Source organism: Bos mutus, chromosome 7 (genome assembly GCF_027580195.1).
Source record: "Bos mutus isolate GX-2022 chromosome 7, NWIPB_WYAK_1.1, whole genome shotgun sequence".
NCBI lineage: Eukaryota > Metazoa > Chordata > Mammalia > Artiodactyla > Bovidae > Bos > Bos mutus.
In genome coordinates this window covers 102,471,006-102,494,123 of record NC_091623.1, presented here as the reverse complement: position 1 = coordinate 102,494,123, position 23,118 = coordinate 102,471,006, and the positions used below count along the sequence as shown (strand labels likewise).

Here is a 23,118-nt window from a genome sequence, read left to right as displayed (position 1 = left end):
GCATGTGAGATGAATGCAATTGTGTGGTAGTTTGAGCATTCTTTGGCATTGCCTTTCTTTGGGATTGGAATGAAAACTGACCTTTTCCAGTCCTGTGGCCACTGCTGAGTTTTCCAAATTTGCCTAACCTTTAGGAAATCCAGGTGTGGTGGAAAGAGCATTTGACCAAGAGCCTCAAGAGCTGGGTGTGCTACCCAGTCCCTCCCAACTCAACCCCCGCCACTCACTCCCAATCCTGACAAAGGATCTCCCACAGTTGACTATACAGGGAATAGACAAGGCAGTTTTCCCAGTCTGTTTCAGTTTAGACATTTTATGATTCCATATTGAAAAATTTCAACTATTCAGTGTGTAACCAAAGCTATTCAAAGTTATATAAAGAATGGTTTAAAATTCTATATAATGTAACTGAAGCTTTGCCTATAAAAGTCACCACTGAAATACAGAGAGGAGTATGCTTTTCCTACAAAGTTTAAATCTCCTTTCTTTCCTCCAAAACTCTACTATGGCTTTGGTTTGTAGCTTTAAGTTATGGCCCCAAAACCTTCCATTTATGGAGCACCTACTATGTGCACCAATTAAGAGATTTCATAAAGTACAGACCTACCCTACCTCTTGTAGCATAACTAAATCCATGGTGGCACAGGATGTGGGTTTTGCCCTGCCCAGCTTTTGTGTGATTGTCTTATACTGATCTAGAAAGCCTAGTTGGTACCTCTGAAGGATGTGGTAAACTTCAATTTCTCTTGTCTTTTTTTTTAGGGAACAGCGAAGGTTTCTTCAACATCAATGCCCTGCTAGGCATCATCACTCTAGCACAGAAACTTGATCAGGCAAATCATGCCCGGTATACTCTAACAGTGAAGGCAGAAGATCAAGGCTCCCCACAAGGGCATGACCTGGCTACAGTGATCATTCACGTCTACCCCTCCGACAGCAGTGCCCCCATCTTTTCAAGCTCTGAGTACTTTGTAGAGATCCCTGAATCAATCCCTGTGGGTTCCCCAATCCTCCTCATCTCAGCTACAAGCTTCTCAGAAGTTACCTATGAGTTAAGAGAGGGAAACAAGAATGGTGTATTCTCCATGAACTCATATTCTGGACTCATCTCCACTCAGAAGAAACTGGATCATGAGAAAATTTCATCTTACCAGCTGAAAATTCGAGGCAGCAATATGGCGGGCACATTTACTGATGTCATGGTTCTTGTTTACATCATTGATGAAAATGACAATGCTCCCGTGTTCTCAAAATCGACTTTTATGGGCCAAATTAGTGAAGCAGCTCCACTGAATAGCATGATCATGGATGAAAACAACAACCCCCTCGTGATCCGAGCCTCTGACAGTGACAAAGAAGCAAATTCCTTGTTGGTCTATAAAATTTTGGAACCAGAGACTCTGAAGTTTTTAAAAATCGATCCCAGCATGGGAACTCTAACCACCGTATTAGAGATGGATTATGAAAGCATGCCCTCTTTCCGATTTGACATCTATGTCCATGACCAAGGAAGCCCCATCTTATTTGCACCCAGGGTTGCCCAAGTCATAATCAACGTCAGAAATGTTAATGACTGTCCTCCCAGGTTCTTGGACCAGATATATGAAGTAGCAATAATGAAGCCAATCCACCGGGGTATGGAGCTCCTTATGGTGCAGGCCAGTGATGATGACTCAGAAGTCACTTATAGCATCAAAACTGGCAATGCTGACGAAGCTATTGCCATGCATCCCATTACTGGTCTCATATCTGTGTTGGATCCTACTCTCCTGGGACTCTCTCGGGAGCTTATCGTCAGAGCTTCTGATGGCCTGTATCAAGATACTGCACTAGTAAAGATTTCTTGGACACAAGCTCCTAACACAACCTTACAGTTTGACCGGGATGTCTACAGGGCAACAGTGAAGGAGAATTTACTGGAGAGAAAGGCATTGGTGATTCTTGGTGCCCAAGGCAATCATTTGAATGACACCTTGTCCTACTTCCTTTTGAATGGCACAGATATGTTTCACATGATAAAATCAGCAGGTGTGTTGCAGACGAGAGGTGTGGGGTTTGACAGAGAACAGCAGGACACTCATGAGGTGGCAGTGGAACTGAGGGACAATCGGACACCTCAGAGGGTGGCTCAGGCTCTGGTCCGAGTCTCTGTTGAGGATGTCAATGACAATAGCCCTGAATTTAAACATCTGCCCTACCACACAATCATCCAAGATGGCACAGAACCAGGAGATGTCCTCTTTCAGGTATCTGCCACTGACCAGGACTTGGGGGTGAATGGTGCTGTCACCTATGCATTTGCAGAAGATTATACATATTTTCGAATTGACCCCTATCTTGGGGACATATCATTAAGGAAACCCTTTGATTATCAGGCTCTGAATAAGTATCGCCTCAAAGTCATTGCTCAAGATGGAGGAACTCCATCCCTCCAGGCTGAGGAAGAGGTACTTGTCATTGTGAGAAATAAATCCAACCCACTGTTTCAGACACCTTACTACAAAGTCAGAGTGCCTGAAAATATCACACTCTATACCCCTATTCTCCACACCCAGGCCCGGAGTCCAGAAGGACTCCGACTCATCTACAACATTGTAGAAGAAGAGCCCTTGATGCTGTTCACCACTGACTTTAAGACTGGTGTCCTAACCGTGACGGGCCCTTTGGACTATGAGTCTAAGACCAAACACGTGTTCACAGTCAGAGCCACAGACACTGCTCTGGGATCATTTTCTGAAGCCACCGTGGAAGTCCTGGTGGAGGACGTGAATGATAATCCTCCCACTTTCTCTCAGTTGGTCTACACCACTTCAATCTCAGAAGGTTTGCCTGCTCAGACTCCTGTGATCCAACTGTTGGCTTCTGACCAGGATTCAGGGCAGAACCGTGATGTCTCTTACCAGATTGTAGAGGATGGCTCAGATGTTTCCAAGTTCTTCCAGATCAATGGGAGCACAGGGGAAATGTCCACAGTTCAAGAGCTGGACTATGAAGCCCAACAACATTTTCATGTGAAAGTCAGGGCCATGGATAGAGGAGATCCCCCACTCACTGGTGAAACCCTTGTCGTTGTCAATGTGTCTGACATCAATGACAACCCCCCAGAGTTCAGGCAACCTCAGTACGAAGCCAATGTTAGTGAGCTGGCAACCTGCGGACACCTGGTTCTCAAAGTTCAAGCTCTGGATCCTGACAGCAGGGACACCTCCCGCCTGGAGTACCTGATTCTTTCCGGCAATCAGGACAGGCACTTCTCCATTAACAGCTCATCAGGAATAATTTCTATGTACAACCTTTGCAAAAAGCACTTGGACTCTTCTTACAATTTGAGGGTAGGTGCTTCTGATGGGGTCTTCCGAGCAACTGTACCTGTGTATATCAACACTACAAATGCCAACAAGTACAGCCCAGAGTTCCAGCAGCATATTTATGAGGCAGAATTGGCTGAGAATGCAAAGGTGGGGACCAAGGTGATTGAGTTGTTAGCCATAGACAAAGACAGTGGTCCCTATGGCACTGTAGATTACACCATTATCAATAAACTAGCAGGCGAGAAGTTCTCCATAAACCCAAGTGGCCAGATTACCACACTGCAGAAACTAGACCGGGAAAATTCCACAGAAAGGGTCATTGCCATTAAGGTCATGGCTCAGGATGGAGGAGGACGCGTGGCCTTCTGCACTGTGAAGATCATCCTCACAGATGAAAATGACAACCCTCCACAGTTCAAAGCATCTGAGTACACTGTATCCATTCAGTCTAATGTCAGTAAGGACTCCCCAGTCATCCAGGTGCTAGCCTATGATGCAGATGAAGGCCGGAATGCAGACGTCACCTACTCAGTAGACTCGGTGGAGGACTTGGAAGAAGAAGTCATTGAAGTCAACCCAATTACTGGTGTTGTCAAGGTGAAAGAGAGCCTGGTGGGATTGGAAAATCGGGCCTTTGACTTAAAAATTAAAGCTCAGGATGGGGGCCCTCCTCACTGGAACTCTCTCATGCTGTTACGACTTCAGGTGGTTCCTAATGAAGTATCCTTGCCCCAGTTTTCTGAACCTCTATATACCTTTTCTGCATCAGAAGACCTTCCAGAGGGGTCTGAAATTGGTTCTGTTAAAGCAGTGGCAGGTCAAGATCCAGTCATCTATAGTCTTGTGCAGGGCACCACACCAGAGAGCAACAAGGATGGCATCTTCTCCTTGGACCAAAACACAGGGGTTCTAAAGGTGAGGAAGGCCATGGATTATGAGTCCACCAAATGGTACCAGATTGACTTGATGGCTCATTGCCCCCATAATGACACTTACTTAGGTTCCCTGGTCTCTGTCAACATCCAAGTGAAGGATGTCAATGACAATAGACCTATATTTGAGGCTGATCCATATAAGGCTGTTCTCACTGAGAATATGCCAGTGGGGACCTCAGTCATTCAAGTGACTGCCAATGATCAGGACACTGGGGATGATGGCCAGGTAAGCTACAGGTTGCCAGTGGGCCCTGGTAGCAATATCCATGAACTCTTTGCCATTGACAGTGAAACTGGCTGGATCACCACACTCCAGGAACTTGACTGTGAGACCAACCAGATTTACCACTTTTATGTAGTGGCCTATGACCATGGCCGGACCATCCAGCTATCTTCTCAGGTCCTGGTTGAAGTCTCCATTACAGATGAAAATGACAATGCCCCCAGATTTGCTTCAGAAGACTATAGAGGATCTGTGGTTGAGAACAGTGAGCCTGGTGAACCTGTGGCCACTCTTAAAACCCTGGATGCTGATATCGCTGAGCAGAACAGACAGGTCACCTGCTATATCACAGGTAAGGATACCTATCTTAGAGTGGGATGCATTGAAAAAAATTCCAGCAAGATGTTTCTTAAGACATGGGTTTAAGTCCTTGCTCTGCCACTTAACAGTGTGATCTTGAGCAAATCACTTAACTTTCCAGGACCTCAGTTGCTCCAGTTATAGACTTGGCATGGCTGTTTTGATTCATCTCAAGGGATGCTGACAGGATCTAACTTGGAAAAGCTTTGATAGCTCCCTATAAATTAGAAAGTGCTTTGTAAAGAGGATTTCTTATTACCTTAGCTCGAGTAGATAGAATGGAGATATTGTAACTGTTCTCAGTTAGCTTCTGGAAGATGGAGAGGGGATCAAGAGTTGTGTGGTCTATAGAAACTCTGTGAGGTGACTATCCTTGCAGAGTAGTACTCTGCCAAGGGCAAGTTGTGGATAGTAGAAAATGCTTCCTAGTCAATCATAGGACCTGAGTGTTAAGTGGGTTGGATATGATTCCAATCCAATCCTCTTCTTTCACACACACATGGGAGAACCAAAGCCCAGATAGGAGGATAAACTCAACCAAGGTCACACTCCAAGCTTGCATCGGGACTGGGATTAAAACCAGACCCTACAAACTGGTTTCCCCAGTAGATAACTACTGCAAACCTAAACAACTCCAATCTCTGTCCAGGGGTGAAACCAGCCAACTGGTGGCCAGAGAGTTTCTTTACTTCTCAGTGTCCCTTTCCCTGTGTCCCAGGTGCCTTGTCATCCCATTCCCATAGTCATGGTTTCTTCTGCTCTCACAGCTGCCTGGCAGAGAGTTAACAAGCATGACATTCCAACCAAGAATTATAGACTCCTGGAGACAGAGCCTGGATCAAAGTTGTTTGAAACATGGAGTCTTAGTGAAATATAATCTTATCATCTTATAATATCAGACTTTTAAAAACACAAAAATCTTAAACTCTCTGAATAATAACATAATAAATGTCACAGTACCATCAACTCCGGGAATAGCTGAATCTTGGAGCTCCAGAATCTTAGAATCTCGAAAATCCATCTCCCCTCTCAATGATGAATATCAAGAAAAGATGACTCAGAAGCAAATCTAATGAGCCATCTGAACTTCCAGTTAGCCTGTGTACTCAGTTGTAAAACAAAACCTCAGAGAGTTTAATGTTATTGATCACTTTCCAGCCCTCCACTATTGAACAGATATTGGATACTAGAAGGTTCTTATCTAGAATTGTTATCTGCTTCCCTTTAACTTCCTCCATTGTCTTCCAATGAACACCAAATAAGAAATGTGCCCCTTAGCCACACATTTTGGAGCAGTGTTTCTTGCAGTGATAATTCCATTTTATAGGAGACCTTTGAAGTTGAAAGAGGTTTCATAACACCAAATAACTGACTCATTGAAGAAATGTAGGTCCCTAGTTAAAGGAGGAAATTTTTGCCTTTCCCTGCAATCCTAAAAAAAAGTGTCAGGTGGACAGTCACCTATAGTACAAAGCCTGGTTTGTTCCTATGGCTTGGCTTCAGGAAACTCTGTCCCATATTTCTAGAGGGAGACCCCCTGGGCCAGTTTGGCATCAGCCAAGTTGGAGATGAGTGGAGAATTTTCTCAAGGAAGACCCTGGACCGTGAGCACACAGCCAAGTACTTGCTCCGAATCACAGCTTCTGATGGCAAGTTCCAGGCTTCAGTCCCAGTGGAGATCTTTGTCCTGGACATCAATGATAACAGCCCACAGTGCTCACAGGTGAGAGCCAAGTGAGGGTCGGGGAGGAGTGGAGATAAGGAAGCTGGAGCAAAGGGTAAGAGGAAGGAGAAGGATTCAGAGTACCATCTCTGAGGGGGGCCATCACTGACCAAACCTGCCCTTGCTTCTCCCCGGCCGGCGTCAGACTAGTGCCTGGGGCAGGGACCGTTCCAGGTAATTCCTTGCCCTTCCCAAAAGGATGTCATCAAGGTCTTTAGGATTCATGGTCCATAGCTCTCCCCACCCCCCTCCCCACACTCCCTAAAAAGATCCTTTTTTCTGTAAAACATATCCAGAAGTAACTTCATTCTCCAAACAGTCTGCTATGCTCAATGGAAAAGTCACTGTATCACTCAACTTGTTAGCATGGCTCATTGTTATCAAATATATCCAAAGAGACCTTCCCCCAGAGACACCCTGCACCGCTCACCATGTCTTTATGTGCATATCCCTACATCTGCATGCATTATACAGACCAACAGAAACCCTCCCCCAGGATACATGTATACATAAACATACAGACAGGGCAGCTACATTTTTGATAAGGGAGACTTTCCTAAGGACCTCATGTAATTAAACACTAAATTTCCCAAGGAAAATATTGAGTGGTGTGTGTGTGTGTGCGCACACACACACATACATCAGGAGAGAAATTGCATTCTTAGAGGACATAAATCAATAACCATTGTCATGTAGCTTTGCTTTTAAACATATTTTTTAAAACACAATAAATAATTTTTAATTTGGGGGGGTTGCATTACTTCAAGGTTTGCAAATAAAGTTAAACTATTAATATTAAATTTTTATGACATCAAGTTAGCATAATTCAAGTGTATAAAAAATCCAGTTCTTCAGTATATATACATATAAGTGCACACTTATATGTAGGTACTCACACACATACACGTAGTTGAAAGATTATAACTCTATAAATATGTATTTACATATATACATACACACAAAGATACACATAAGCATGCATGCATGCATGAAGTCGCTCAGTCGTGTCCAGCTCTTTGCAACCCCATGGACTGTAGCCTACCGGGCTCCTCCGTCCATGGAATTTTCCAGGCAAGAGAATTGCAGTGGGTTGCCATTTCCTCCTCCAGGGGATCTTCCCGACCCAGGGATTGAACTCAGGTCTCCCGCATTGCAGGCAGATGCTTTACCATCTGAGCCACCAAATAACATTCATCCATAATATACCCATTCATACAGGTAAATGTACATCTCTAACTCACACAAACATATAAGCATGTGCATATGTGTATACTTCAGTTCTTCATACTTTATTTGTATACATATATATGGACACATACCTTGGGATACACAAAAATCATATATCCTATCACCTTTCCTTCCTCTGTTTTCTATGCTCCAATCTCATAGAAGCATAGTAGAAAAAGAGAACCTGGATTATCAAGTGGGGTGCATGGAAAATGTCTCTGCAGGATCCAAGATGAGCACCTTTTGGATGGTTTCAGAAGGGCAACCTTTTGGGGAGAACAGTGGCCATACTTTCTTTCTCTTTTGCTTCAGCATCCTTCTAACCAGCCTATATCCTCCTCATGCTGAGGGAGTCTGGGGCCAAGCTCATCTTAGCCTTCTCAGAGGTGATCAAGAGCATAACCAGAGCCAGGGGAAAGAGTCTGCGGGGGCATCTCCACACAGCCTGCAAGGCACAAAACCTCCACCCAGAGCATATATGGGGGTCTGTGCTAACCCACACTCAGCAATGGGGGGGGACAAGTTTGCTTGGAAACTGTGTCCAGCGCCAGCAGCTGGAGAAACATTGGGTTCTCAGGGAACTCCAGCCTCTCCCCTGTGCTACACACTTCAAAATGTGGCCCTTATGGAGTAAGAGACTGTGGCAGGTCCTGGTGGCTCAGATGGTCAAGAATCTGTCATCAATGCGGGAGACCTGGGTTCAATCCCTGGGTTGTAAAGATCCACTGAAGAAGATCCCCTGGATATCCTCCAGTATTCTTGCCTGGAGAATCCCATGGACAGAGGAGCCTGGTGGGCTATAGTCCATGGGGTCACAGAGTCAGACATGACTTAACGGCTTTTCACTTTCACTTCTAGCCTTGAGTGTGAGCTTTCAGATGGTGGAAATTCTCTCTCATTCTCTGCTTTTCTGACTAGGTCTCCCATCATCTTTCTCCTTGTTTTTCATCTCCATCTTCCCTGCATGTTCTATCTTATTCTACCTCCTCTCTCCCTCTCTCTGCTTCTCTCCCCTCCCCCACTTCCATCTCTGCTCTCTCGTCTCTCTCTCTCTGCTTCTATCTTGTCCTGTTACTCTCTCTCTAGATCTTAGCATATCTCCCACAATCTCCCTCTTCTTTGTCTTTCAATTTCAGCTTCTCTACACTGGCAAAGTCAGTGAAGATGTACCTCCAGAACACTTCATTTTGAAGGTTTCTGCAACAGACTTGGACTCTGACACCAATGCTCAGATCACATATTCTCTGCATGGCCCTGGGGCGGATGAATTTAAGCTGGATCCTCACACAGGTAGGTTTCCTGAGCTGCAGGATCAAGCCAAGAACTGATACACTGAATAACCAGTACCCAGTACCCAGGCTCCTTAGAGAAGAAACAAGAATTCACTTATCTATCCATCCATCCATCCACTCAGCAAACATATATTGGCACTATGTGCCAAGCATTCACTAGATGCTGGGGACAAAAATTGATAAGACAAGATCGAGGTCTTCACAGTCTAGTGGGAAAGGTATTGAGTTAGTGGTTTGACATGTGCTGAGTTAAGAAAAATTCAGGATGTTAGGTGAGGTCTCACAGCAGAACTTAAGTTTGGAAGTGGGGTTAAGTAAAATTTCTTTGAGGAAATAGCCAGGGGGTAAGGGAGTGGTAAGGTTGGACATTCAAGGTACAAAGAGATTTCATACGAGGACTTTGTTTTGGGAAAGAACATGCACAGGTAAGGGCCTAGAAGGCCAAAACTGGTGCACAGAAGGGGAGGGGAGAAGGAGGGCAAAGGATGAGGCCCCCTGGGGCACAAGAGCCAAGTGCTTACCTACAGAGCCATTAAAGGGTTCAAGTAGGTAAAAAGTCATGATCAAAGACATGATCTCAAGGTTGTATGCTGCAGATTGAGATAAAACCCCAGGTGCTGTTGTAAGGATCCCAATAAACTATATAGAAATACAAGCCCAAGTCTGGCACATAATAATAATTCAGCTGCTGACACTTGGAACCAGTAGCTCAAAGGATACTATGGAGGTTGCTGAGCAGGGAGGTGGCAGGTGAGAGTGAGTACTTCAAGAAGCTGCACTGCCCTTTCTGACCCCAGCACAGGCATGCTGAGTCACCCAAGTAGGTGACCTAACCTCTCTCTACTGCTCTTTGTCCAGATGAAGGATGATTAGCAGGCTCCTAAAAAAAATTCAATAGTTTATCTGAGTAAGGAAATAATATGTGCTCATTATTCAAAATGGGGTTCCCTTGTGGCTCAGTTGGTAAAGAATCTGCCTGCAATGTGGGAGACCTGGGTTAAATACCTAGGTTGGGAAGATCCCTTGAAGAAGGGAAAGGCTACCCACTCCAGTATTCTGGCCTGGAGAATTCCATGGACTGTATAGTCCATGGGGTTGCAAAGAGTCGGACACGACTGAGCAACTTTCACTTACTCATTGTTCAAAAATGCAAACCATGTAGGTGTGTATTAGGCAGACATTGGAAAATCTTCATGATAACCAGCCTCTTAACGAAAGATAAGCACTCTTGGCATATGTTCTATCAGACTGGTTTTCCATGCGTGCCACAATCTCTGTATAGCATGCTATTTTGTGACTTCCTTTTTCTTAAAGCAATATTTTGGAGCTATCAACAAGGCAGTACATAAAGTTCTGCCATAATCACTTTTCCCATTGCAAAATATTTTACTGTATGGCTAAATGATAACGTATTTAACTAGTACCTTTTTGAAAGACACAGGATATTTTCAGTATATTGCTATTTATAAAGAATGCTGCAGAGAATATCTCTACATGTATATTTTCTCCTTGGGTTGATTATTCTATGGGATATAGTCCTAGAAGTGAAACTGTAGGCCAAAGCATAAACACATTTTATGTGGTGTTAGAAACTGTCTAACTGGCATTTTAAAATGTTGTACCTCTTTGTAGCTTGTTGGTGTGAATTTTAAGTTGGGGATGCAGTGGTGGAATGTGACTAGGAAAGCAAGCAGGTGTGGAAAGATACAGACTCGGCCTCTTTCCTAACCATCTGTACACCGGACCCCTATTCTCTGTGACAGCACAATGAGGCGGGGGGCAGTGCTGAGGTTATCTCATATAAACATCAGGAATGTACATGCTAGGATCATGGCCTCCAGAGAAAGATCACTTTCTGTCCTTTCTCCTGCCAGGGGATCTGACCACACTCACAGCCTTAGACCGAGAGAAGAAGGATGTGTACAGCCTTGTTGCCAAGGCAACTGATGGAGGCGGCCAATCATGCCAGGCAGATGTGACCCTTCATGTGGAGGACGTGAATGACAACGCCCCCCGGTTCTTCCCCAGCCACTCTGCTGTGGCAGTCTTCGACAACACCACGGTGAAGACCCCTGTGGCGGTAGTATTGGCCCGGGACCCTGACCAAGGTGAGAAAGACAAGGATTAGAGGCCATTTGCTTACAGGGTCACCTTAGGCGAGGTTTTGGCTCTCTCTCTGTTGTTCTGGAACTGCAAGGACTGTCGCTTCTGAGCCTACAGACAGTTACAAGTAGAAAATGTCCATAAACTGCATACCTAAGTGCTAGAGGACCAAAGATTTTGGCCGTTTCAAGACTGATGTGGGGCATTTCAGCCTCATTGCTTCTCCCTGCCTCTTAGACTTAGAGCACTTTCAATCCTATCATTTAAGCTCCAGGATATTTTGAATACAATACACCAGTCAGAATTATTTGACTCTGATTAATTGGCCACAAGAAAGAAACCTAGGGCACAAACTCCATTTAGTCTACTAAATTCTTGGATCAATTTTCTAGGCAATGAAGTGGAATAGTTTACATTTTATTTTTACGTTTTAATATTTTACATTTTAATTTTAATGACATGGTTTTCATTAGGATTCTTTTCCTTTTACTATTTACAAGGCAAATTGGTTTCATCCAGGAGTATTCATTTCATATTGTACCATTAAAAGATTCTGACATCATGAAGTTTTTCACTGTGGCAATCTCTATGTCTATAGATGTATGTGTATATATATATGTTTATATATATATATGCACATATACAATTATAAAATTTAATTCAAGAAAATTGGACAATTTTGCTATAGGTAAAAAATACTCTCAGGATCAAAGTAGCCAGAGGAACAATGATGAAGATGATGGTAGTGATAATACTCTGATTCATGAGACACCAACAGAGTAAATTTACAACTTCTTAGAGGAAGGGAGTTTTGGCTTGGCATTGAGGGAGGTGAGAGATTTTGGAGGAACACAGGGGTTCCAGGGAGGGCAAATAGTCAGTGCAAAGGCATAATATCTAAGGCCCTGCAATGCCCAATTAGGTGAGAGATTTTGGAGGAACACAGGGGTTCCAGGGAAGGCAAATAGTCAGTGCAAAGGCCTAATATCTAAGGCCCTGCAATGCCCAATTAGCCAGGGCTTGCACACCTCCAGGAACAGGAAGCTCCCAACTTTCCAGGCAGCCCTTCCTTCCTCAGATAATTATTAAGTGTTAGCATTTTGGAGCAGATACCTGTCAATCATGGTCCTGCCATCTGCAGCCACACAGGTGTCCTAGACCTTCCAAGACTGGGACGTGCTAACTGTCAGCTCCAGCCTCAAGGTTCCCTTTTTGGATGAAAGAGCCCTAGCTTCTTCACTCTTGAGTTTCCAACCCTACCTCCCTTCTAGGATTCATCCTCTGGCCTTGTACCAGTTAACAATTAACCCTTGAAAACTGTTATTATTATTTTAACCCAAATATTCCACCTCAATATTTCATATGTAGCCTGAGCAGTACTTCTCTCTCGAGAAAAAAATACACATATGGAAGAATGTGCATGGTATGCACACTTAGTTCATGTAAATTCAACAAAAGCGTTGTGTCCCCACGTGTGTGTGGGATTCAGTCTCTATAGGCTCAAGGCCTGTGCTCCTCCCATTGGGTGAGGCTCTCATGGCTGAGCACTAATGTTGGCCTTCTTCAGACCCTATGGGCCCTGCCTGAGCCAACTGCTTCATCTGGTCCACAATCAAAGGAAATAACGGCCTCTGAGACAAAGCTCGAAAAACACTATGTGCTTTGATTTACTGAGAACTTTCCATGGGTGTATATTTTATTTTCTGGTTTTTGTTTTCTTTTTATTTTGACATAATTATAGACACACAGGAAGTTGCACAAATAGTACTGAGAAGCCTATGCATCCTTCACTCAGCTTTCCCCAAAGGCAGCAATCTGTAGTATGACATTAAAACCAGGAAACTGGTCATGGGACATTACCAACAGAAGAAAAAGAAAGAAAGTGAAGTTGCTCAGTCGTGTCCGACTGTCTGCAACTCCATGTAGCCTGCCAGGCTCCTCCATCCATGGGATTTTCCAGGCAAGAATACTGGAGTAGGTTGCCATTGCCTTCTCCAGGGAATCTTCCTGACCCAGGGATTGAACCTGGGTCTCCCTCACTGCAGGCAGACTCTTTACCATCTGAGCCACCGGGGACAGTACTGATAATTAGACTCCGAACTTATTCAAATTTCACAGTTTCCATATGCACTTATTTGAATATGTACATGTGTGCCCTTCTATTCTATATTTTCCCATGTATAGACTCATGCAACCACCACCACAATCAAGAATTGTTCTATCACAACCAAAGAACTTGTTATGAGTGGTTTCAATCTTGTAAAATTTTCATTTTATGAGCTGACATTGGACCCTAACCTCCACATAAACAGCTTCAGATATCCTTAAGGGTTTGCAGAATAACCCTCCCCTTCACAAGAACCTTCTATGAGGTCTTGAACCCCACCCTCGTCAAGAAACCCCCCATGAGAGGGTCTCACTGCTAACAGCCTAAGCATGTTAGCCTTTATAGGGACCCTGTCTTCCAGACCCTCCTCTGTCTGAAAGTTTTGCAGCAGGCAGGGCCCAGGGGAGGTCCCTCTGTATGAATAATGCACTCTGTCTCCCTCCCCAGGCACCAATGCCCAGGTGGTTTATTCTCTCACGGACTCTGCTGAAGGCCACTTTTCCATCGAGGCCACCACGGGTGTGATCCGGCTGGAGAAGCCGCTGCAGGTCAGGCCACAGGCAGCGCTGGAGCTCACCGTCCGTGCCTCTGACCTGGGTACCCCGATACCGCTCTCCACGCTGGGCACCGTCACGGTCTCTGTGGTGGGGCTGGAGGACTACCTGCCTGTGTTTCTGAGCACCGAGCACAGCGTGCAGGTGCCAGAGGATGCCCAGCGCGGCACAGAGGTGCTGCGGCTGGCCACCCTCACTCGCCCGGGTGCCGAGAAGACTGGCTACCGCGTGGTCAGTGGGAATGAGCAGGGGAGGTTCCGCCTGGATGCCCGCACAGGTGAGACAGCGCCGGGAGGCAGCTCCACCCCTACCCTAAACACACACACACACACACACACACACACAGTCTGACTCACATACCACAGCCCCTCCCTGGCATCTTTCAGCCCCTTTTTCACTCTGGATCTCTTTAGATACCAAGTCCCTTCTTGCACCCTGGGCCCCGCTTACATGGAAACACTCCTCCTTGCATTATGTCCCCACCAAGGACTCTGTGTTGAGGACCCCCTCCTCCCACTTTGCAACTTCACAGTCCCAGCTCACATCCAGCCCCAGGATGCTGAGGCCACCCTCCATCCTTGGCTGCCAAGGCATAAAGCACCTGCTAGAATTTGGGGCTTGAGCAGCCCAAGGCAAGGCTGCCTGCTTCCCTCCTAAAGCCATCCACAAACATCCCGTCTCCCTTGAATTTTCCCTTAGTCTCATAAAGATAGACATCTAGGAAAACTGCTCTCTTCTATCCTCCTATCCATGAAAGAATCTAAGTCAGACTCACAGCATCCCATGGAAGGGCCTCAGAAGCTGCTCAGGTCAGACCAGGCCCCACGTGGATCCCTCCCCACCTCTGCAATGGTGTGCTCTACCTCCTAAAGCAACCGCCTGTTGAGCAGTAATTTTTGCTCAGTTTTTATTATGGGGACTTTAAACATGTTTTTAAAAATAGAGGAAACAGTATATGGACCCCATGTTCCCATCATCCAGCTTCAGTAATTATCAACATTCGTCTTGTCTAGTTTCATCCTTAACCCTCACATCCACCCATTGCTGAGTTATTTTAAAGCAAATCCCAGGGACTTCCCTGGTGGTCCAGTGGCCAATGCTCTGCACTCGCAGTGCAGGGGGCCGGGGTTCAATCCCTGGTCAGGGAACTAGACCTCATATGCTGCAGCTAAGAGCCTGCACGTCTCAATAAAGACCGAAGATCCCGTGTACCACAACCAAGACCCAGTGCAGCCAAATAAATAAGTAACAGGATTAAGATTCAGTTAAAAAAAAAAAAAAAAGCAAACCCCGGACATGATATTGTGTGGTTTGTAAATACTTTAGTGTGTATCTCTAAGTGATAAGAATTTCTTGTATAGGCACAGCCATAATATCATTATCACACCCAAAAGATAATAATTCCTTAATATAGTTTCCAGACAACTTTTCAGACTATATCTCAAATGACTTTTTGAAGTTGGTTTGTTTGTCAACAGCCTCAAAAGTCCACATATTGCATTTCATTGATAGAAACTATATAACGTCCCTTTGGATCTCTAACATTTTCCTCTCCCTCTTTATTTCCCACTTATTTGTTTATTTAATGAAATAAAATAAATATTTTATTTATTTTAATGAAAAATTTGGGTCATGTGTGAGGCAAGATTTTCTAATATTTTGGATTGGCTAGTTGTACCTTTATGATGTCATATAATATATCCCCCTAGCCCCTAAGCTTATTATAAATGACATTTGAATCAAAGACCTTGATCACGTTCAAGCTCAATATTTTGCCAACAGTGCTTCATAGATGATGCTGGGCTCTGCTTTGCACCACATTAGGAGGCATGTAATGGTTTATTGGTTCTTTTTCCTGAGGTTAAGATTGATGGTGGGCTCAGAGGCTGTCAGTATGATCTATTTATTACAGAGTTCCTCATATAGCTATTCCTTCAACAGAGGTTTTAACAGCCTTTAGTGATTATTTCCTAGGTACATTATTTCTTTAGGGGCTGCAAAATGGTGGCTTTTTCTAGTCCTATCATTCTTCATTCATTTACTAACTGGAATCATTTTATAAAGAAGAGTTTTCTACCTTTAACTATTCAGTTATAGAGGAATAGCAGGATAAATCCTTATTCTTTTATTTTCCAGTTTTCATAATAATAACTCTCTGCCCTAACAATTTGTTGAACAATGCTGGGTGGTATAAAACTCTATAACGTAAGTTCTGTCATTTACTAGGTGACTGTAGCACCTAGTAAATGGGTGCCTTGGGCAGGTCACTTAGCTTTTGGGCACATCAGCTGACTTACCTAGAAAATGGGAATCACACCTTGTTCTTGTTCTAAGGGTTATTATAGCTCCATATGACACAGAGTTAACATTATAGATTTAAACAAAATCTCAATGAAATAGTACATAAATAAATGAGGGCAAAGCTTCTGCTGAGATGGTAATAAGGAAAATGAGAGGAGATGGAAGAGGAGAAAGGAGACTATAGGGGAGGGAAAATAGAGAGAGATGATGGAGGAGATGATGGAGATGATGCAGGAGATGACAGAGCAGATGAGGCAGGAAATCAGTCTCTCCCAACACAGCTGAGCTGCCTCTCCTGGCATTTAGCTCAAGACCCCCTCAGCACTCTGCCTTTGTGGTCCCACCTGCCTCAATGCTCCCATCACCTCTTGTTTCTTCAGGGATCCTGTACGTCAACAAGAGCCTGGACTTTGAGACCAGCCCCAAGTACTTCCTGTCCGTCGAGTGCAGCCGGAAGGGCTCTTCCTCCCTCAGTGACATGACCACTATCGTGGTCAACATCACTGATATCAATGAACATCGGCCCAGATTCCCCCAGCACCTGTACAGCACAAGGGTCTTAGAGAATGCCATCGTGGGGGATGTTGTGCTGACAGTAAGAATCTGTGATTTTGCCCTGTGTGTGTGTGTTGGGGGGAGATGGACTCTGGGGCGGGTTCTTATCTCCCCTTCCTTTAGTCAACTATGAGCATAGATTATTTTATCAATTAATACACTATAGACTTGACTGACGTGTAGCCACTCAACCAAGCTCTCTCTTGACAAAATGTCTCAGAGCCATGTTTGATAAGATCTAGATCAGAGGCCCCAGAGGACACAGGGGGCACAGAGGGTCAGTCTGGGAAGGGAGGAATGGGGGGGACACCAAAGAACACCTCTTTGCATTTAAATATGTAATTGCTCCCCATTTCATGCAGTGAAAGTGAACTCTGCATGCCCATATTCGAGGTTTTCATCTCCTTTCACGTGCACCCTATGCTCCAATCACACAGAAGGAGATGCCTTTCCTCAAATATCCTCTGGACTTTCATATCCCTGGGCTCATATTGTTTCCTCTGCCTGGAATGCTGACTCCACTCCCAGAAGCCTTCCTTATCCTTCAAGGCTTTGCAAATCCTTGTCTAACCTCCCCAGGTGAAATTTATAGCCATAAAACTGATCATTCTTTGCTCCAAATTAGACTTGACCATAAAATTAGACATTAAGCTTCCTGAGGGCTTGCTCATTTTGGCATATTCCTCAACTCCTAGCACAGGACCTTCATACCCTGTCAGTTATGAATGAATGAGTAAATGAAGGAATGAAGGAATGGATAGATAAATGAATGAACCATGACATGCTGACATCCTTACCAGGATGTAAATGAAGATATTCTCTGGGAAAGGATGACTGTGGTCTAGGGACTGCCAGCCCAAGGACAATCTGTGGGGCAGGAACATATTTGTGCCCCCTACACTCCTAGGGGCCAAGATTTCCTTTCTGGTCTCTCTTGCCCCTCCATTCACAATCATCACCTGCCCCCACTGCAGGTGTCAGCAACTGATGAAGATGGACCTGTAAATAGTGCCATCACTTACAGCCTCATAGGAGGGAACCAGCTTGGGCACTTTGCCATCCATCCCAAGAAAGGAGAGCTACAGGTGGCCAAGGCCCTGGACTGGGAACAGGTGAGTCACATGGGAGGGACCCATTCTGAGATCATCAGAGCAGAATATAGCCCTGCTGAAGGTCCAGAGGGTGAACTGTGGTCAGCACCCCAGCCTGATGCTTCTCCTGACCTGCCCTCAGTGTCCCCCATTCCTTTTCTCTGTGGAGACTCTAGGCATGTAAAGCCAGAGGCAGGAGAGGGGCTGAGTAACTTTTAACTCAGGCCAACTTCTCACTTTACTGAGCACCTGCTCTGTGCCAGGGACTTTGCTATGTGATTTTCATACAGTATGCCATTTGGTCCTTAAAGTAATCCTAGGATGTGGTTCCTGATATCACCCACACACAAGTCAGTCACTCTGCCAAGGTCTCATAGCTAGTAAATAGTTAAACTGGAAGTCAAATTTACTTCTGCCTGACACCAGAACTTGAGCCCTAAAATGCTATGGGACAGCAATGGGGACAGGCAAAAGGGAGTGTCTCCATCTTATTTTACCAAAAACATTAATCATGAATCAGGGGGGCAGAACTGAGGACCCTGTTGCTAATTCTCCCCTGGGCCTCTTGCTGTAGACTTCTAGCTATTCCCTGAAGCTCCGAGCCACAGACAGTGGGCAGCCCGCACTCTATGAGGACACAGACATCGCTATCCAAGTGGTTGATGTCAATGACAACCCACCAAGATTCTTTCAGCTCAACTACAGCACCTCTGTCCAGGTATGCTCAACCTTCCAAAATCATCCCAAAGTCATCATCTTCCCTCCATTTTCTTCCTAGTGGAGGGTGCTCACCACTGGTATCAGTCCACCCAAACAGTGACTGTGACCTTGCATTGATATCCCAAATGGCAACACAGCCTGCTGAAGGGGATTATGGATTATACAATTAAAAATTATCAAGCATTCTGCTAGGTTCTTCTGCATCCATTATCTCATAGGGGACTCACACAGTCATATGGAAGTAGATAGTACTCATTTTACAGAATTTTTAAATGGAGGTACAGAAACATGCCATAGTCAAAAATGTGGCAAATTTGGGATTTGAACTCAAAGACTTTCCAGATCCCAAGCTATTTCCGCTATACTAATGGTTTATAAACTGGATTTGGAGAAGGCCTTGGGATTCTGTGGGGAATTGTGATCACACAGAGAGAGGTAAGGAAGTGGGTAGGAGCACAAAATTCTGAGTCCCATATCCATCAGCCAGGGTCACCTGTTTTGGAAATTATGAGTATGAGTTACAAGGCTTTGGCTGCTAATAACAGATCACTTGACTAAAAGTTCATTAAACAATAAGGCCTTATTAATCCTATAGCAAAAGTTCTGATAGTGGGAAAACCAATTCCAGAATTGTTTATTTCAGCAGAAAAAAAAAATGATATCACAATTTTGGATTACTTTCTTCAAAATTCACTCACCTTCTTCCTTATGGTTATAAAATGGCTGCTGTAGCTCCAGCATCACATCCTTGCCTAACCTTCTTCAAAGGTGAACAGGAGGAGACTTCTTTTGCTGAATCTGTTTCTATCAAAAGAACCCTCACCTGTCAGACTTCTCCAATGGTCAGAACTGGATTATATGATCACCCTTAAATTAAAAAAAAAAAACTGGCATCAGAACAGATCAGATCAATCACTCAGTCGTGTCCAACTCTTTGTGACCCCATGAATCGCAGCACGCCAGGCCTCCCTGTCCATCACCAACTCCCGGAGTTCACCCAGACTCACGTCCATCGAGTCAGTGATGCCATCCAGCCATCTCATCCTCTGTTGTCCCCTTCTCCTCTTGCCCCCAATCCCTCCCAGCATCAGAGTCTTTTCCAATGAATCAACTCTTCGCATGAGGTGGCCAAAGTACTGGAGTTTCAGCTTTAGCATCATTCCTTCCAAAGAAATCCCATGGCTGATCTTCAGAATGGACTGGTTGGATCTCCTTGCAGTCCAAGGGACTCTCAAGAGTCTTCTCCAACACCACAGTTCAAAAGCATCAATTCTTCAGCACTCAGCCTTCTTCACAGTCCAACTCTCACATCCATACATGACCACTGGAAAAACCATAGCCTTGACTAGATGGACCTGTTGTGGCAAAGTAATGTCTCTGCTTTTTAATATGCTATCTAGGTTGGTCATAACTTTCCTTCCAAGGAGTAAGCGTCTTTTAATTTCATGGCTGCAGTCACCATCTGCAGTGATTTTGGAGCCCAGAAAAATAAAGTCTGACACTGTTTCCCCATCTATTTCCCATGAAGTGATGGGACTGGATGCCATGATCTTCGTTTTCTGAATGTTGAGCTTTAAGCCAACTTTTTCACTTTCCACTTTCACTTTCATCAAGAGGCTTTTTAGTTCCTCTTCACTTTCTGCCATAAGGGTGATGTCATCTGCATATCTGAGGTTATTGATATTTCTCCCGGCAATCTTGATTCCAGCTTGTGTTTCTTCCAGTCCAGCGTTTCTCATGATGTACTCTGCATATAAGTTAAATAAACAGGGTGACAATATACAGCCTTGACGTACTCCTTTTCCTATTTGGAACCAGTCTGTTGTTCCATGTCCAGTTCTAACTGTTGCTTCCTGACCTGCATACAGATTTCTCAAGAGTCAGATCAGGTGGTCTGGTATTCCCATCTCTTTCAGAATTTTCCACAGTTTATTGTGATCCACACAGTCAAAGGCTTTGGCATAGTCAATAAAGCAGAAATAGATGTTTTTCTGGAACTCTCTTGCTTTTTCCATGATCCAGCAGATGTTGGCAATTTGATCTCTGGTTCCTCTGCCTTTTCTAGAACCAGCTTGAACATCAGGAAGTTCACGGTTCACATATTGCTGAAGCCTGGCTTGGAGAATTTTGAGCATTACTTTACTAGCATGTGAGATGAGTGCAATTGTGCGGTAGTTTGAGCATTCTTTGGCATTGCCTTTCTTTGGGATTGGAATGAAAACTGACCTTTTCCAGTCCTGTGGCTACTGCTGAGTTTTCCAAATTTGCTGGCATATTGAATGCAGCACTTTCACAGCATCATCTTTCAGGATTTGAAATAGCTCAACTGGAATTCCATCACCTCCACTAGCTTTGTTAGTAGTGATGCCTTCCAAGGCCCACCTGACTTCACATTCCAGGATGTCTGGCTCTAGGTCAGTGATCACCCATCATGATTATCTGGGTCATGAAGATCTTTTTTGTACAGTTCTTCTGTGTATTCTCGCCATCTCTTCTTAATATCTTCTGCTTCTGTTGCTGCTGCTGCTACAACAGCAACAGTCAGACACAGAGTCGTGTCTGACTCTGTGCAACCCCATAGACGGCAGCCAACCAGGCTCCCCCATCCCTGGGATTCTCCAGGCAAGAACACTGGAGTGGGTTGCCATTTCCTTCTCCAATGCATAAAAGTGAAAAGTGAAAGTGAGGTCGCTCAGTCGTGTCCGACTCTTTGCGACTCCATGGACTGCAGCCTACCAGGCTCCTCCATCCATGGGATTTTCCAGGCAAGAGTACTGGAGTGGGGTGCCACATCCATACCATTTCTGTCCTTTATCGAGCCCATCTTTGCATGAAATGTTCCTTTGGTATCTCTGATTTTCTTGAAGAGATCTCTAGTCTTTCCCATTCTGTTGTTTTCTTCTATTTCTTTGCATTGATCGCCAAAGAAGGCTTTCTTATCTCTTTTTGCTATTCTTTGGAACTCTGCATTCAGATGTTTATATCTTTTCTTTTCTCCTTTGCTTTTCGCTTCTCTTCTTTTCACAGCTATTTGTAAGGCCTCCCCAGACAGCCATTTTGCTTTTTTGCATTTCTTTTCCATGGGGATGGTCTTGATCCCTGTCTCCTGTACAATGTCACAAACCTCATTCCATCAGGCACTCTATCTATCCATAGATCTGATAGATAGAGTGCCTGATGAACTATGTAAAAACTGGCATAGGAAATCAGATTATTACAACTGACTTAAACCAATCATAGTCTGTCTCTTCTTAGGAGGAGCACTTCTTTGCTGAGGGTATTGCTCTACCTGAATAAAAGCAGGATTTTATAAGAAAGGGCAGACTACCTGTTAACTATGAAACTATGACTTTCTGCTCATGAGATTGTGTTTTTAGATAAGGTTTTTGATGCTAAAAAGACAGTTAACAATCACTGTAAATATTACAGCATGCTGAATTCCTGTGTTACAGAACAAAGACTGAAACAGGGACTTCCCTGGTGGGCCAGTGGCTAAGACTCTGTGCTTATAATGCAGGGAGCTCAGGTTTGAGCCCTGGTCCGGGAACTAGATCCTGCATGCTGCAACTAAAGATCCTGTGTGTTGCAATGAAGAATGAAGATCCCACATGCCGCCAAGAACTGGCGCAGCCAAATAAATATTAAAAAAAAAAAAACTTAAACAATACCCAGGGGATCCATTCTTCTCAGTTGAATTACTAATTGTCTTTGAATTTTTCTCATTGGATGTGTGTTCCATTGGTCATCTAATCATGAAACCATCTCTAGGTTTTCAACTGATCCTGTGAATCACGAAATTCCCATGTGGATCTCAGGCACTAATTTTATATACATGAATTATCAGTTATGTGACATGGACAAGTCACCTCTCTATAGGATAAAGGGACTCTAGAGACCCTTCCAGCCCCAATGGCCTTTGTTTCTAAAACCTAGGACTTCCCTCCGGAAGCTCTAGTCTAGATTAAAAAGGCAACCACTAATTAACAGACAGGCAGAATGAATGAATGACAGTTCAAGATGTAGGCATGACCTGGGAGCAGCCAGAGCACTGAGGACTCATCCTAGAGAAGGGAATCCAGAAAAGATGTGAGAAGAAGGACCGGGACTCACTTTGCTCTTTGATTTTGTCACTCTTGTTCTCAGGAAAATGCCCCATTGGCAGCAAAGTCTTGCAACTGATTCTGAGTGACCCAGACTCCCCAGAGAATGGTCCTCCCTTCTCCTTCCGAATCACCAAGGGGAATGATGGCTTTGCCTTCCGAGTGACCCCAGATGGATGGTTGGTGACTACTGCAGGACTGAGCAAGAGAGTCCAGGAATGGTATAAGCTTCAGATTGAGGTGAGAGCAGTGGGGGCCACTGGTGGGGGCCACTGGTGGTGACCATGGGGACAAAAAATGTGCTGGCAGTGCTACTAGATAGCTAGCAGGAAGCTGTTGTATAGTGCAGGGAGCTCAGCTTGGTGCTGTGTGATGATGTAGACTGGTAGGATAGGGGTGGGGGTGGGATGGGAGGTTTAAGAGAGAACCATATACCCCTGGCCGATTCATGTTGATATATGGCAGAAACCAACACAATAATGTAAAGCAATTGTCCTCCAATTAAAAATTAATAAA

At 44.5% G+C, this 23,118-nt stretch overlaps 1 protein-coding gene across 1 annotated transcript in view; it reads left to right on the top strand.

The window, feature by feature from the left end:
• FAT2 (FAT atypical cadherin 2) overlaps positions 1-23,118 on the top strand; it is a 75,802-nt gene that overhangs the window by 20,943 nt on the left and 31,741 nt on the right. Inside the window, exons 9-18 of the mRNA XM_070374758.1 lie at positions 763-4,821; positions 6,356-6,552; positions 8,916-9,069; positions 10,946-11,179; positions 13,729-14,112; positions 16,517-16,731; positions 17,666-17,803; positions 18,357-18,500; positions 21,758-21,779; positions 22,646-22,842. Coding sequence (XP_070230859.1) covers positions 763-4,821; positions 6,356-6,552; positions 8,916-9,069; positions 10,946-11,179; positions 13,729-14,112; positions 16,517-16,731; positions 17,666-17,803; positions 18,357-18,500; positions 21,758-21,779; positions 22,646-22,842 — 5,744 coding nt within the window. The remainder of the gene's footprint in view (positions 1-762; positions 4,822-6,355; positions 6,553-8,915; positions 9,070-10,945; positions 11,180-13,728; positions 14,113-16,516; positions 16,732-17,665; positions 17,804-18,356; positions 18,501-21,757; positions 21,780-22,645; positions 22,843-23,118) is intronic.